General features: G+C 33.1%; 2 protein-coding genes across 3 annotated transcripts in view; one reads left to right on the forward strand and one right to left on the reverse strand.

The window, feature by feature from the left end:
- LOC145725006 (uncharacterized) overlaps positions 1–15818 on the reverse strand; it is a 35240-nt gene that overhangs the window by 1858 nt on the left and 17564 nt on the right. The gene's annotated exons all lie outside the window — the stretch shown is intronic.
- Positions 40–15758, forward strand: Pdzd8 (PDZ domain containing 8). The gene is made up of 15 exons (XM_081973512.1): positions 40–465; positions 2169–2369; positions 2436–2628; positions 2682–2892; positions 2946–3100; positions 3206–3393; positions 6993–7173; positions 7230–7400; positions 7460–7603; positions 7655–7876; positions 7928–8166; positions 8224–8449; positions 8549–8718; positions 12118–12228; positions 12312–15758. The coding sequence occupies exons 1-15, from the start codon at positions 304–306 to the stop codon at positions 12513–12515; spliced, it is 2778 nt and encodes a 925-aa protein (XP_081829638.1). The 5' UTR covers positions 40–303; the 3' UTR covers positions 12516–15758.

Consider the following 15818-nt stretch of genomic DNA (forward strand, 5'->3'; position numbering starts at 1 on the left):
AGGTTACACAGACAACCTTCTATTTCACTTCAGAGCTTACCAACCAAATATTTGATAAAGAAGAAAATGATATATAAACAAGGAAGAGGGGAATATGTTATTGTTTTTCCTGTTAAGTGTAAATTTGTTAATATTACAGAAATGTGTTGAAAAAGTGCAACATTATGAGGATTGTTTAATAGTATACTTACTCCGTTTTAAACCTTATTTTAACTAAAGTGCAATGCAGTGTTTTACCGCAGGTTTAATTATCTTATGAGGCTGCAAATTGTGATAAAATATTTTTAGTATTCAATTAAGAAGATGGATATATTTGCTATATTTTTTGTAGCAGTTATTTCGGTGATGTTTGGTATTATTTTAACTCTATCAGTTCAGTATTATATTTTCTACATTTATTTAAAGAAAAGTCCTGTGGCCACTATTGTGAGCCAGAAGAAAACATTTGATTACTTTTTACCAGAGGTGAGTATTGGTAGTTTTTGTTATAATGTGTATTTAGATTGTTTTTGCTTTTTATTAAATTGTCACAAAGTAGTATGCTTTAGGTATGTTCAAATCAAAGGTGTAGGTATTCAACAATAGAATATTACCTAAATTGTTGCAAAACTGCACCTTGTTTGTAAGCTCAAAATCTAGATAAGCCTGCAGTTTAAGTATATAGATTATTGTGATACAGAAGTAATTACATTCTATAGGATAGGCACTTATATTGACGTCACGATGACGTAGTTTGGCAAAACCATAATTTGCCCAACTGTCAAATTACGTCATTGTGACGTCAAGAATGCTCTGCAGGTTCCATGGAGCCTAAAAATGAATGCTGCCTATGACTGCATTCCTGTCAAGCTCCATGCAGAGCGTTTTTGACGTCACGATGACGTAATTTGGCAAAGCCGTATTTTGCCCAACTGTCAAATTACGTCATTGTGACGTCAAAAACGACGCTCTGTTCGCTCCATGGAGTGTAAAAACAAATGTGGCCATAGTATTTATAAAATAAAGAAACATGTCTTAAAATGTGTCAATATGTGTCATCATTTTTTACAACTTAAGGTGCGAGTAGAGCAAATTTGAGTCACGACCTAATTAAATAAAACCATATTGAACCAACTGTCAAATTATATCACTGTGACGTCAAATTTGCTCTGCTTGCTCCATAGAGGCCGCGAACTACGTCACCGTGACGTCAAAAACGCTCTGCTAGCTCCATGGAGATTGAAAACGAAAGAGGCCAGAGTGTCAAAACACTTGCATCCTGTGTCTAATACCACAAATTGGCCACCCCATGGAGTGTGTACTGCTATTTTGACAGTTGGTCAAAATATTGGCTGCATTTGTTTTGAGTGACATCACAATGACGTAATTTGACAATTGGTCAAATTATGGTTTTGCTAAACCATGACGTCAAAAATTTCATTTGATTTAAATATTTGTTGCACCAAACCAGTTTTTCCTAAATAACTAAAAAACAGTGAAAGTTACAAAAACATTTTAAAAGACCAAAAATGTTGCTAATCAACTCCTCAACCCAACCCCGTAAATTTGCAGGATGGTTTTTGCTTCCTGTGTACAGGGTGTACAAGAAAAGTATGGTGGTTCACTATTTTTGTCACCATGTTCAAAGTGTACGCAATTTTTTACTCTACACCACTGGAAAGAGGAGCTCAAAACGGTTATTTTAAGTTGGTGAACCACCTTCCCAAAAATAACTAAGTTACAGGGTGTTTAAATTTCAAACCACAATTTGAACTGATTTGAAAATTTGTTGCATCAAACCAGTTTTTGCTAAATAACTCGAAAATGGAGAAAGTTACGAAAAATGTGAAAGAGAGCAAAAATGTCCGTAAAGAACTGTTAAACTCATCCCTGGAAGTTTCACAGTCCGTTAGTGCTGCTACTATAGGGGGGGTGCATGAACAGTGCAGTAAAGACAATGGTGTAATGATACACATTTATGACAGGCATGACAGGAAAATGATATCTTTCAAACAAATTTTAATTAGACCCATAAATTTACTGGTAAAATTGGTAAACTTTCCTGTCACACTGAATTTTTTACTTTACCTTTAACATCATTAATAATTACTATAAATAAAATAACTTTTTTTGCATGTCTCAAAAATTAAAGCGAATAACTTATTCACATTTTGTAAATATTTTGACAGGCAATCAAACAAAAATTAGATTCTACTGACATTAATGGTAAGAGTAAAGGCGGCCTAACTGTTAGTCTTATAATGCAGTTTCTATTCCATGAGTTTCGGCATTCAGAAACTGTTAAAAAATGGTTATACAAGAAACTTACCATGGAGTTTGAAGAACTTTTGACAAAGACAACCATGGGCAAATTTTTTGATTCAATTACTGTAAGTATTAAATTTAATGAGTGCATTTTTAACTCAATTTATCTTTAATTCTGTTTATATTTTTAGATCAGAGATATGCACTTAGGATCTCAATTTCCAGACATAAAAGATATATCCGTGGAAAATGTTAAATTAGATAAGAAGGAAGAGCATATTGAGTGCCTGAATATTGCCGTTAATCTGGATTATACTGGTCACTTTTTGTTGTGCATAGATGCCAAAATGAAATTTAGCAAAACAGCTTATCTCTCTATTAAAGGTTTGTTCCCATTCCTTGGTTTTGCAGTTTTATGATTTCAATTATTATTTCAGTTAAGAAAATTAGTGGTCTGGTTAGACTGCAATTCTCACGACAACCTTACACTCATTGGTCCTTCAGTTTTTATAACGAGCCCATATTAGATTTAGCTGTAGAGTCGCACTTTCAGGGCAGACAGTTACAGTCTAATGTAACTAATTTAATTGTAAATCAAATTAAAAAGTCTATTAAAAGGAAGCACACATTGCCTAATTACAAAATTAGGTAAGTGTATTTATTTGTTTTAGCTCGAACTAGTGTATATAATTTTTTTGTAGATATAAGCCATTTTTTGTTAAAACCGATCCCAGCCAATTGGACATCGACGATAGTGACACTACACTTCAGGGCACACTCGAAATGAGCGTGTCTGAAGTGTCAAGGTTGTCAGTTCCTGAAACTGCTCAGACTGTATATTTAACTATAGCTGTAGGTAAGTTAGATTGATTTTTATTATTTATTTGTTATAAAATGTTCTTACTTATTTTTTCATCTTTTTCAACCTAAAAGCTCTTCAAATAATACAAACTATTTGTAGATTCAATTCCATGGATATCACTATTTCAAAGAGATTCTGTTTTGATTATGACATTAGAAGTTACAATGACAAAACTGAAACAAACCCAATTGGGGGTGATTTTTCGACAAGAGGCAAATTCAGTGATTGTTGACAGCGTTACAATTAATTCTTGCGCCTACGACGCTGGATTGAAATCATCCGATGTGGTATGTTTACATATTTAATTACTTTATTTATTTTTGTTTGCTTGTTGTATTTAAATAACGTTATTTGAGTCTTACCATGGCGACCTCAGTTATTTGAAGAGCTACAAGATTAAATTGAGGTATTTAATAAAATGCCTCCTTTAAAATTGATAAATGTCAATAATGAGAAATGCTCTATCGATCTAAAATAGTTTCATCATTGTCACGTTACCACTTGTACTAAAAAGTAGCAGCAACTTTGATATTTTAAATAAAACACCCTGTAGATTCTTATAAATTAAGATTTTAATTCTGTTTCTAATCGATTTTTGTTAATACGACTTTATGTCTATTTTTTACCGTTTCTTAGATGTTGCTACATTAATTGATTTTTTTTGAAAACTTTGCATCAATTGTTCTTATTGAGTTATCTTGACTTCTTGAAAAAAAAACATTTTGGTTACCAATAAGGTGTGATGGACTATTATTACAAGAAGAAATTGATTCTAAATTATACAAGGTGGCTGAAAATTAATATTTTTTTGACGTCACAATAAACATTGAAAGTTGTGTTTTGTTAAATGGAATCTTCGGTATATTATTGCATTAAAATTACATCAAAACGATATATTCCTAGACTTAAATCGAGGGATTTCAAAATAGACACAAATCACGACAAAAATACAAAATTGAGACAATATACAAGGGGTTTAATAAGTACTTGTAAAAAGTTTAAGTGGTGAATCTTTGACCAATTTTTAACCAAAAAAAATCGTATTAACATAATACCGCAGACGCATCATTTCGAGGATGATTCTGTCAAAGTTTCAGCACAGTTATGGGAATTATAAGACACTTGTAGAGGATTTTGGCAGTTTTTAGAAGGCTCTCAATAGCATTGGAGGTCTCTGACACTTTCACAATGGTTATTTATCCCTCTGGCCATTTAAAACAGTTATGGGAAAGTTTAAGACACTTGTAGAGGATTTTGGCACTTTTTAGAACGCTCTCAGTAGCATTTAGAGGTCTCTGACACTTTCAAAATGGTTCTTAAGGCCTCTGGCCATTTAAAACAGTTATGGGAAGGTTTAAGACCCTTGTAGATAGCTCTGGCACTTTTTAGATGGTTCTCAGTAGAACTTAGAGGTTTCTGATACTTTGAAAATTGTTCTAGAGGCCGCGGGCACTTATTAAAAGGTTTTCAAGAGTATTTAGAGATTTATAGAACTTTTAAAATGGTCCTAGAGTCTTTTGGAAATTTAAAACAGTTATGGAAAAGTTTAAGACACTTGTAGAGGATTTTGGCACTTTTTAGAAGGGTCTCAGTAGCATTTAGAGGTCTCTGACACTTTCAAAATGGTTATTCATGCCTCTGGCCATTTAAAACAGTTATGGGAAAGTTTAAGACACTTGTAGAGGATTTTGGCACTTTTTAGAAGGCTCTCAGTAGTATTTAGAGGTCTCTGCCACTTTCAAAATGTTTCTTAAGACCTCTGGCTATTTAAAACAGTTATGGGAAGGTTTAAAACACTTGTAGATGGCTCTGACACTTTTTAGAAGGTTCTCAGTAGAACTTAGAGTTTTCTGATACTTTCAAAATTGTTCTGGAGGTCGCTGGCACTTATTAAAAGGTTTTCAAGAGTATTTAGAGATTTATAGAACTTTCAAAATGGTCCTAGAGCCCTCTGGAAATTTAAAACTGTTATAGGAAAGTTTAAGACACTTGTAGAGAATTTTGGCAGTTTTTAGAAGGCTTTCAGTAGCATTTAGAGGTCTCTGACACTTTCAAAATGGTTCTTAAGGCCTCTGGCCATTTAAAACAATTATGGGAAGGTTTAAGACCCTTGTAGATAGCTCTGGCACTTTTTAGATGGTTCTCAGTAGAACTTAGAGGTTTCTGATACTTTAAAAATTGTTCTAGAGGCTGCTGGCACTTATTAAAAGGTTTTCAAAAGTATTTAGAGATTTATAGAACTTTCAAAATGGTCCTAGAGCCTTCTGGAAATTTAGAACAGTTATGGGAAGGTTTAAGACACTTTTAGAGAGCTCTGGAATTTTTTAGAATGTTCTCAGTAGAATTTAGAGTCTGGCACATTCAAAATAGTCTTAGAGGCCTTTGGCAATTTAAAACAATTCTTCGAAGGTTTAAAATACTTTCAGAACCCTCTGGCACTTTCAAGAACGTACTCAGAAGCATTTTGAGGTTTATTACGCTTTAAAATGATCCTAGAGGCCTCTGGCAATTTCAAACAATCCTAGGAAGATTTAAAACACTTGTAGAACCCTCTGGCATATTTAAGAAGGTTCTCACTAGCATTTAGAGGTCTCTGACACTTTTAAAATGGCTCTACAGGATTTTGGCAATTTGAGTCAAGCAAGTTTTTTAAAAAAAGTTATAATTATTAATAGCTATTTATGATATGAGTGTTAAAAGTGCATTTTTAAGGCACTCTGTGAAAAACGAGCAAAACGAGTTCTGCAATTCGCATCTACCACCAAAAAATCCCAACAGTAGTACGAAATAGCATTTAATTATTTGGTTAAACGCTTCTTTAAAGCACTAGTGCTTTAAAATGCAGTTTTATGATATTATGGAAAAGCCTTGTGCTAGATTGTGAACCTTGCGCAACTTCTAGCATGTTTAAAGCCGGGTTTACTCAACTTCTTAGTTGTAGACGTTTTTTGTCCATAACAAATAACAACACACAGTAAACAAGTAACCTGGACTACTTTAAAAAGAAGGTCCGATGGGTAATCCCGGTCTAAGTTTCCTAATTCCGAATAAAACCCCGACTTATTTAGATCTTGGAAAAACGATGCTAGAAACTACCTCGTTTTAAAACTTTGTACTGACATGGAAGATTCATCTAGTACGTTTTAATTCGTACTTTTATGTTGATTATTTCCTTCCTATCAATTTTGACCAATCGCTATCAAGAATTAGTATAACAAATGTAAATTTTAAGTGGAAAAATCACTGTCAACTTAGCTGTCAGCAGTTTTTCCGGAAAAAAAAAATCGAAAAAATTGCACACTCCTCACAACAACATAAAGAATAGTGTTACCCTTTCTAGCTTGAAAGTTATTGTTCTTATTAATTATTGTTCTTATTGTTTTAATTAAAATGAAATGTTTATTTAACTCAGGAAATAATCTTACCAAATATCCCTCGTGCATCTAATTTTTCCTGTGGAAAAATTGGAATACTCGTTTCTAAGTAATTTGTTTTAACAAATAGCATGAGCGAGAGTGGTTTTAAAAATCATCCGAGTCGAAAACTCGTTTTTCCGAATTTTTCCGGAAAAATTAAATGCACTAGGGATATTACCCCCGATAAATAACTCATTACCTAGGTATACGCATAAAATAGCATGTTGTAGTGTTAAATTTAGTATTCCCATTGGTAAAAACAGGTTCACTATTATACGAGTAATAATGCCAAGTCTGATATTAACAAAATATAAATACAATAAAACATTTCACAACTATTGTACAGTTTCTGTCAGTTATCTTCTGAAAGTCCTCGAAAAAGTTTTCAAAGATTCAAATGCAATCAAATGCGCAACTTGGCCCGAATCTAAACTTTCTTTTCCATATGTGACTATTTCCTTGGTACACAGGTTATTTCAGTGGAAAACAAATTAGTTTCTACAGTACCCCAAGTTGCCAAGTACATGAAGTCTGTATCAGGGAGTAACGTTACTCTCAGGGTAGAAAGAGTAGTAGAGAATTACGTTGCCAAATGGAAATTGAATGAAGAAAATAAGGAACTAGCAGTCTCTTTAGCGTCTGAGGTTAAATGTACGCACCCATTTGTATTGTTTGACTATCTATTAAAATCACACATAATTTTGTAGGTGATGATAGTGAAACAGAATTGACGCAAACAGAACAAGAGTCTTACGTTATTGTTGATAATCTTAAAAAAGACGATCGTAGAACGCGGTCGCCAAAAATTATGCCCAGTAATGAAAATATGGCCAAACTAGCACAAACTATAACTAGTTTTAGTTTGCGAAAACGCCGAGGTTGATGTCTTTTAATTATTTTAATGGAATTGTTTTTGGCTAAGTATGGTACGTTTCAGGGGCTGGAACTTTACCAAATACACCTCAGAAACCGCGTGCAACTCCCAAAAAAAATTCAGCTTCTGAGTTACCAGAAATCGTTCGTACTGAAGTGGATAGTATGGAAAGTGAACAAATATTTTCCCAAATAGAAATTTTCAAAGGTAGACTAAAAATAATGTTCGGTTGAGATTTAGAATGTTTTGGTTTTTCAGGTAAAGAGTTGCCTGCCGATACTTTATTACAATTCGACGATGATTTTCGTTTCGCCATTAGGGAGGGCGCTAAGTACATAAATATTAACGCTTGGGCCACTTTCTCTGACTCTGGCGACGTGCTTCTAGGCTATTTAAATGTTCCTTTAAGCCACGTGGCTTCTGAATGTTCTCTTAGTGTGCTAGGTCATCACTCCAGACGATTCTCTTTTTTACCTCCAGGTAATTATTATTATTTTTTCAGCTAATCAAATTTTTATGATATTTTTTTAGGTATAACATCAACTGCTACAGCACATCCACTAAGAGCGCACTCAGGTTTTGAACACGTATTTTGTTTTGGCGATATTTTGTTAACATTTGCCTGGTCACCGATTGAGGGCCTAGAAACGAAACGAAAAACGTCAGCTGCTATTGATTCTAAGACTGATTTGCCCGGGACGAAGAACAAGCATGATTTTATTCGGACGCAATTTCACGGCACTACACATTGTGATTTTTGCTCTAAGAAGGTAAGTTTTAAATTTTTATAATATGCATTGAACTTTATTGTGATTTTGTGTGTTTAGATTTGGTTGAAAGATGCTGTGCAGTGCAGACAATGCGGTATGTGCTGTCATAAAAAATGCGTCGCCAAATGTCAAACCAGCAATCCATGCAGTCTTGATAAAGTGTCCCAAGCTAAGACTGAACCTACTGACGCTGTATTACAACCTGAACCTTGTACGGAAGAAGAGAATAATTTGGATGAACACTTAAAGCGCGTTAACAGCGTGTCCAATCTTAGTATACCAGGTATGTGACGTTTTACAGTATACACATGTTTCATTAATAGCTTGATAAACAATAACAAATATTTATTGGTGTTAAATAAGTGTTTTTTCAATTTTTTAGGTTCTCCCGCATTTTCTCCTCGTAGTTTTCCTCCAAGTCCCCAGAGAACACCCAGTAGGAAACAATCGCTTGTGTGTGTTAACCCGTTTGCTCTTTGTCCCACAGCCTTAGATGAAATTCAAAAGAACCCTCAAGAAGCATGCGAAACTGTTTCTAGATTATTGGATCAGGTATATACAGGGTGGGAGGATTTAGTGTGTTTTGACAGGAAAAACTAGTATACATTGTATAGAGGTCGTTTTTTGAGAAAAAATTAATGGCAAAAGCCGTATTTTGATATCTTGTCAGTCTGTGACGCTAGAGGGCGTTTTTCAAATTTCGCCCATTTTGAAAACTCTTTACATTTTTTTGTGAAGTGTCACTTTTCTTAACCCTTGCCATAGACTAAATGATAAGTATAGGCAACCAGCGCAATGTAATTAAAGTGGCACCCAAAAAGAAAGCTGTTTACGCTTCAAGGGCTTCCTAGTGTATTTCGGCCGCTTCAGTTCTAGGTAAACGCTAGGAGATGGCGTTAATACAGTTCGTCATTGCAGACATAGTTGCCAACTTTTGCAGTATTTCCTATAAAATATAAAATGGTTATTCATGCCTTTGACCATTTAAAACAGTTATGGGAAAGTTTAAGACACTTGTAGAGGATTTTGGCACTTTTTAGAAGGCTGTCAATAGCATTTGGAGGTCTCTGACACTTTCAAAATGTTCTTGAGGCCTCTGGCCATTTAAAACAGTTATGGGAAAGTTTAAGACACTTGTAGATGGCTCTGGCACTTTTTAGAAGGTTCTCAGTAGAACTTAGAGGTTTCTGATACTTTCAAAATCGTTCTGGAGGTCGCTGGCACTTATTAAAAGGTTTTCAAGAGTATTTAGAGATTTATAGAACTTTCAAAATGGTCCTAGAGCCCTCTGAAAATTTAAAACTGTTATAGGAAAGTTTAAGACACTTGTAGAGGATTTTGGCACTTTTTAGAAGGCTGTCAATAGCATTTGGAGGTCTCTGACACTTTCAAAATGTTCTTGAGGCCTCTGGCCATTTAAAACAGTTATGGGAAAGTTTAAGACACTTGTAGATGGCTCTGGCACTTTTTAGAAGGTTCTCAGTAGAACTTAGAGGTTTCTGATACTTTCAAAATCGTTCTGGAGGTCGCTGGCACTTATTAAAAGGTTTTCAAGAGTATTTAGAGATTTATAGAACTTTCAAAATGGTCCTAGAGCCCTCTGAAAATTTAAAACTGTTATAGGAAAGTTTAAGACACTTGTAGAGAATTTTGGCACTTTTTAGAAGGCTCTCAGTAACATTTAGAGGTCTCTGACACTTTCAAAATGGGTCTTAGGCCTCTGGCTATTTAAAACAGTTATGGGAAGGTTTAAGACACTTGTAGATGGCTCTGGCACTTTTTAGAAGGTTCTCAGTAGAACTTAGAGGTTTCTGATACTTTCAAAATCGTTCTGGAGGTCGCTGGCACTTATTAAAAGGTTTTCAAGAGTATTTAGAGATTTATAGAACTTTAAAATTGGTCCTAGAGCCTTCTGGAAATTTAGAACAGTTATGGGAAGGTTTAAGACACTTTTAGAGAGCTATGGAATTTTTTAGAATGTTCTCAGTATGTTCAATTTAGAGTCTGGCACATTCAAAATAGTCCTAGAGGTCTTTGGCAATTTAAAACAATTCTTCAAAGGTTTAAAATACTTTTAGGTGGCACTTTCAAGAAGGTACTCAGAAGCATTTTGAGGTTTATTACGCTTTAAAATGATCCTAGAGGCCTCTGGCAATTTCAAACAATCCTAAGAAGATTTAAAACACTTGTAGAACCCTCTGGCATATTTAAGAAGTTTCTCACTAGCATTTAGAGGTCTCTGACACTTTTAAAATGTATAATCCGCTTTCTTTTGCTATCTCATCTGAACTGCGTAAGAAAGCTTGATTTTTTCAAATAAATTTGAATTAAATTACTCGTATTTTGAAAACTAAACAAGATAAGATTTTCTGGTTCGAGGTATCGATAATATAGATTCTATTTATTTTAAAAGTCACAGGACTCTTTTTTAACGTCAAAACAGAATCCTGAAGGTCACGTTACCGTTTTTTAGTTTTAAACTGATACACTAAATCACATATCTATTTGTAAGATTTAAATGTCATTTTTAACGTCACACGTGACAGTTTTTACGTTTAGACTATTTTTTTTTTCAAATCGCCTGACTTTTTTAACGTCGAAACAGATCCTGAAGGTCACGTGACTCTTTTAAGATTTAAAATGGAATTTATAATGTCACATGACAGTTTTAAATGTCAAAATGTTATTTAAAGGATCACATGCTCGTTTTTCAGTTTAAACTGATATTTTTAAAGACACACGTTCCTCTATTTATAATACATTTTCAATTAAAAACGTTTTCACGTCAAACCGGAATCCTACAGGAAAGGTGAATGTTTTAGATGTTAAAAATATTATTTGAAAAGTCACGTGACTCTTTTTACAGTTCATAAAGTCGCATGACGATTTTCAATACTCAACTTTTATTTTTAAAGGTCACGTGACTCTTATTTAATGCCAAAACGGAACCCTGAGTATCACGTAACTGTAAATGATAAAATATTATTTGACGGGTCACGTGACTATTTTCAATAATTAAATTTAATTTTAAAGATTACGTGACCGTTTTTTAGTTTTAAACTCTAAATCTCGTGACTCATTTTAAGGCACAAATGGTCACGTGACTGTTTTAAGATTTAATATGGAATTCATAATGTATTAAGTAGAAAATAAGCCTTGATGAATTTTAAAAATTAACTAATAACAATTTTTTTTTTTTCAAAAATCTAATTCTTTACCTGTATACTAGTTTTTTCCTATCTAGCCGGGAAATAGGGTTTTCCTGAAAAAACACACTAAATGCAGCACGCTGTACACCCTAACAAAATCAATATACAGGGTGGTCCACAAACTGCCGCGATACATTATGAAAAACCGTAATGACCATATTTCTGAAAATTTGGTAGTTTAAAATGGTGGCACCTCCGGTTATACCGGAAGTAGTTAGCGACTCGTTTACTTTAACTTTAAATGGAACACCCTGTATATTGTTTCTTTTTTGGATTCTACGATAAATTTTAGACATATTTTGTCTGTATCCGTTTCTGAGATATTTACACATAAAATGGTATGTGAAACTTGACATTTGCAATACCTAAAACAATTGTAATTTTCGCTTATCAGGGAACGTTTTCTTCTTGTTTTTTGTGTTTTGAACAAGGTTGGCTCTAAGAATGGGTGCAGAAAAATGTCAAAAATAACTATACGGGGTGGTCAAAAATTGTTCTCAAAAAATAGATTTTAAAAAGTGCGAAAAGTTAGTTTTTTAAATAAAACATCCCTATTTTTAATGTTTTATTTTGTTTCCCATCTAAAATTAGGGCGTTTGTATTAAATTACTTAAAAAAAAAGAAAATTACAGAATTTGTTCAATTTAAGAAACTTGATTTTTTGCACTTTTTAAAAATCCATTTGCACAGTCGTAATTAAAAAAAAAATAATTTCTTTAACATTTTTACAAATGATAATTAGGTGATGCAATGCCCGTCAGATGAAACTTTAATGGATAATGCCAAAGAAAGTGGCCTAAAGCTGTATGCCAGTCTGGAACCGGAAGAAAAGAAGGAGAAAATAAATCTAATGGTAAGTACGTCCTTTTCTTTTTTTCATATTTTTTCTTATTCAATTAAAGCTAAAAATCAACTTTTCTAATTTTGATTGTGTAGATGACCGAGTTAAAGAAAACTCTCGATTTATCCACTTCCGAACACATGGAGCTGTCTAAAAAATTAAATACCGAAGAATCCGAAGTTGAAAAAGCTAAGTTAGCATTTTTGATCGGACAGGCTGACGCCAAAGTTCACGCTCTCTCAGTATTAATGTTGCACTACTGCTCCGGGCTGCAGTACAATCAAGAGAAAATAGTATAGTAGAGTAGACAATGGAATGAGAAGTTCCTGTAATTGAAATTTTTGTTCTTAGTATTTGCTGCAGGAATTTGTTTAGCCTTGTATGGAGACTTTTTTTTCTTTTTGGAAAATTAACTTGAAATTGGTTTGCAACTCATCATTTAACCAATTAAAATGTATGTCAGTATTTTTTTCAGTAATTCTTCAAAGCAATTTACAAAATACACAGGATTATTCAGGTTATTTGACAGGGAAGATCGTGACTAATTACATTGAGGTTTAATACGTCTAAACTTTACAGTTTCTTTGATATTCTTTGTAAAAATGTAGAACAAATTTGAAGGTTACTCAGCCTCTGTTTGATTTTTATTAACCAAAATTGGTTTGGGAACTGCTAAAAGATCAAGTTTTATGATTCGTGGATGAGAAATTGTCTAGCTCATACAGGATGTCTCAAAATTTTTACCCAATAATTGCTACCTTTAAACCGTCTATTTTATGGTTAAAGTAGATGCAAATTTTAATTAAGTATCTATCGAAAACAGTTGTTACCAGCGCCCAAGCCAATTTTGATCAATAAAACTGAAAGGAAGGTTGAATGTGTTCTACATTTTTAGAAAATAACGAAACTATAAAGTTTAAAGGTATCAAACCACAAAATTAAGTAATATACTAAGAAAAATATCTTTGATACTTTTTATGCATTTACGACTCCCATGGACATCTAGAAAATATATTCAAAAGATATCTCCAATATGTCTGTATCCATCCCAGAATAAAAACTTTTTTAAAAGTGAATAGTTTAGTCACAATCTTCTGTGTTGAATAACATTAATAACCCTGTTACAGAATATTACATTTCTCGTGTTTTTTGACTCTCTCCATTTATGAGACCACCTCCAGACAGCATTTTTTTTTCGACAATGGCATTTTAAAAATTTGCCTAATACAGGGTATAACTTAATCTCATGAACACACCAACAGTTTTGATTACTCTGCATACATCAGTTGTATGTAGAGTATTCAAAACCAGAGGCGTTTTTTCATATAAATGTTACATTTATTATACTTGAAAAGATGTAGTTCATATTCACACAGGGGAGTAGTGAGTGTAAGTGAAAGCAAACTCAAAGTCGATCTCCACAAAGTATTTGTTAAGTTGTTATGTGCCTGAGACATGTTTCGAGTGTATTTAGACACCCATCTTCAGAGGCTTAAGTTTACAGTCTGCTGGCTGTCATTCTACAAGGGGGGACAGCTGAACCCAGGTGTACAGAAGGTGGTTGGTTTTTTGTTAATCTACACAGTGGAAGAAAACCATGATCAAAAAACCCAGTGGTTTCAAAGATGGTAAGTTGCTTCGTTTTTTATTTTTGAAGGGGGAAAAAACTTAATCAAAACCCAAGATAGTTGAATGATGTTAAAACGGTATGTGTATAAAAATTGGAGACCAAGTAGACCACTTAAGGGACGTCACATAACAAGAACCGCGGTGGACGTTCACAGAAAACACAAAGTTAGTTAAAGTTTCTGCTACATACGTTAGCATAGGAAGCACACACTGGTTGAAGACCTTCCTCTTTAGACAGGTTGGAATGTCCGACTTTAGAGTGTTGCTTAGCTTTCCAAAAGCTGCCCAACTTAAGCCGATTCTTCGAGTTATCTCGACCGGGTTTGGTTATCTCTGCCTATAAGAATATCATGTCGCTGATATTTATATGAAACTACTTAGTCAGGCACATAACAACTTAATAAATAAGGAGACTACTGAAATATCTGTGTCTGTGAACATGATTCTTTTTTGTACATTTGTGTAACTTGCCGAGCAACTCGATTGGTCAGTATACGCTTGACTGTGCATCCAATTGTTTGACATTGTCTGCTTTAAATGTTATCTTTTTTAAATACTTACAGAATTACGTTTTTACAGAAGCGTTATGTAGCAAACCTTTCTGTTCCCTAGTCCATACATAAGCTCCCTGTCAATTGGATATTGAAACAATTATTTCTTAACATAACCCACATACGTACAACTAAACTTATAACTTGTCAAACGTAAAACGTACATAACTATTACAAAAAAAACGTATGCAAAACGGTTTATTCTACGTGTTAATATGTAAACATTGTCTGTCCTAAAATTATTTGCCAAACTAATCCAGAAAGTTTTGTACCTGATAAAATTAACAAAATATTCTATTATAATTCTAAAAGTTTTCAATATCAATACAATTATTAATCTAAATTTTAAGTACACGTTTTCCATAAAAAGCGTAAATTCACAATTGGGGTTGAAATACCACAAAAGTTCAAATGAAACCACTTATCATATAATAGCAGCAAAACGTACATATCAAAAAGAACAAATATTAATGGCCTAATCAGATACCTAATGCAACAACTTCTTGCAGCTGTCATGATATGACATTCCTATTATTTTAAACATTTATTCTGGTAGTTGTATGAATCTGTCGTATAATCATACATTTTTATGTTTTTTTTTATGTATTAGTTTACTACTTTCCTAGTTGATTTACTATTAATTAGGGGACATCAGAGTTCAAGCTACCCTGGTGTCTTTTATTTAGGTATATACAATTAAGACTTATTAGAAGGAACAAGTAGAATAATTTAGTAGACATCCCAAGCAGATGTAAGTTCACATAAGTGTGCTAGTCAATTATTTGAAGCTTTACCGTTTTGAAATGTATTTTTAGTGTGAGACGTAAAGTGAACTTTCAGTGTTTTGCCTCTATCACCTACTACAGCACAATACACTTTATAAGTAGGTTGTATTAACATTGTTGAATTTAAAAGGATGTGAACCAAATATTAAAATCAATTAACATTTTTTTTTATAAAACATTTATTTACCATGACTGTTGTCAAATATTATTGTATTAATAACGTGAACTATGTAGTGAGAAGGTTATTACAATCGTTTTGACTGGTTTATTAACTTAATTATATTTTTTTATCCAAATTTGTATTCACAATTCCAACGTCTTAAAAGTGCTTACTTTAACAGTATAAATTAGTATTTCTTATTATTAGATTATTTATTTTGTCATAGTATGTTAAATTACTTATAGAAAATTGGGGTAGTAATTATAATTCTGTCATGTTTCTGATTCTATAACCTGCTGAGATTTTGATATAATTTAGGATAAATTGTGATATTTTGAAGTTGTTATATTAGATACTAATAAGTAGACTTATTGTATAAATATCTATACTAAATAAAATGTCTATACCAATGGGGAACTTTCCAGTTTTTTTATCCAATAATATGATTAAGCAAGGCCTAAATAAAGTGTTTCATAT

Source organism: Ips typographus, linkage group LG2, assembly GCF_016097725.1.
Source record: "Ips typographus isolate SLU linkage group LG2, UJ_Ityp_2.0, whole genome shotgun sequence".
NCBI classification, from domain to species: domain Eukaryota; kingdom Metazoa; phylum Arthropoda; class Insecta; order Coleoptera; family Curculionidae; genus Ips; species Ips typographus.

Bases quoted from the DNA above. Each gene is read 5' to 3' on its own strand.
- Pdzd8 (XM_081973512.1), top strand. From the start codon at position 304: ATGGATATATTTGCTATATTTTTTGTAGCAGTTATTTCGGTGATGTTT. The intron at 7,604-7,654 runs GTAGACTAAAAA...TTGGTTTTTCAG, and splicing joins CCAAATAGAAATTTTCAAAG to GTAAAGAGTTGCCTGCCGAT. The intron at 7,877-7,927 runs GTAATTATTATT...ATATTTTTTTAG, and splicing joins ATTCTCTTTTTTACCTCCAG to GTATAACATCAACTGCTACA.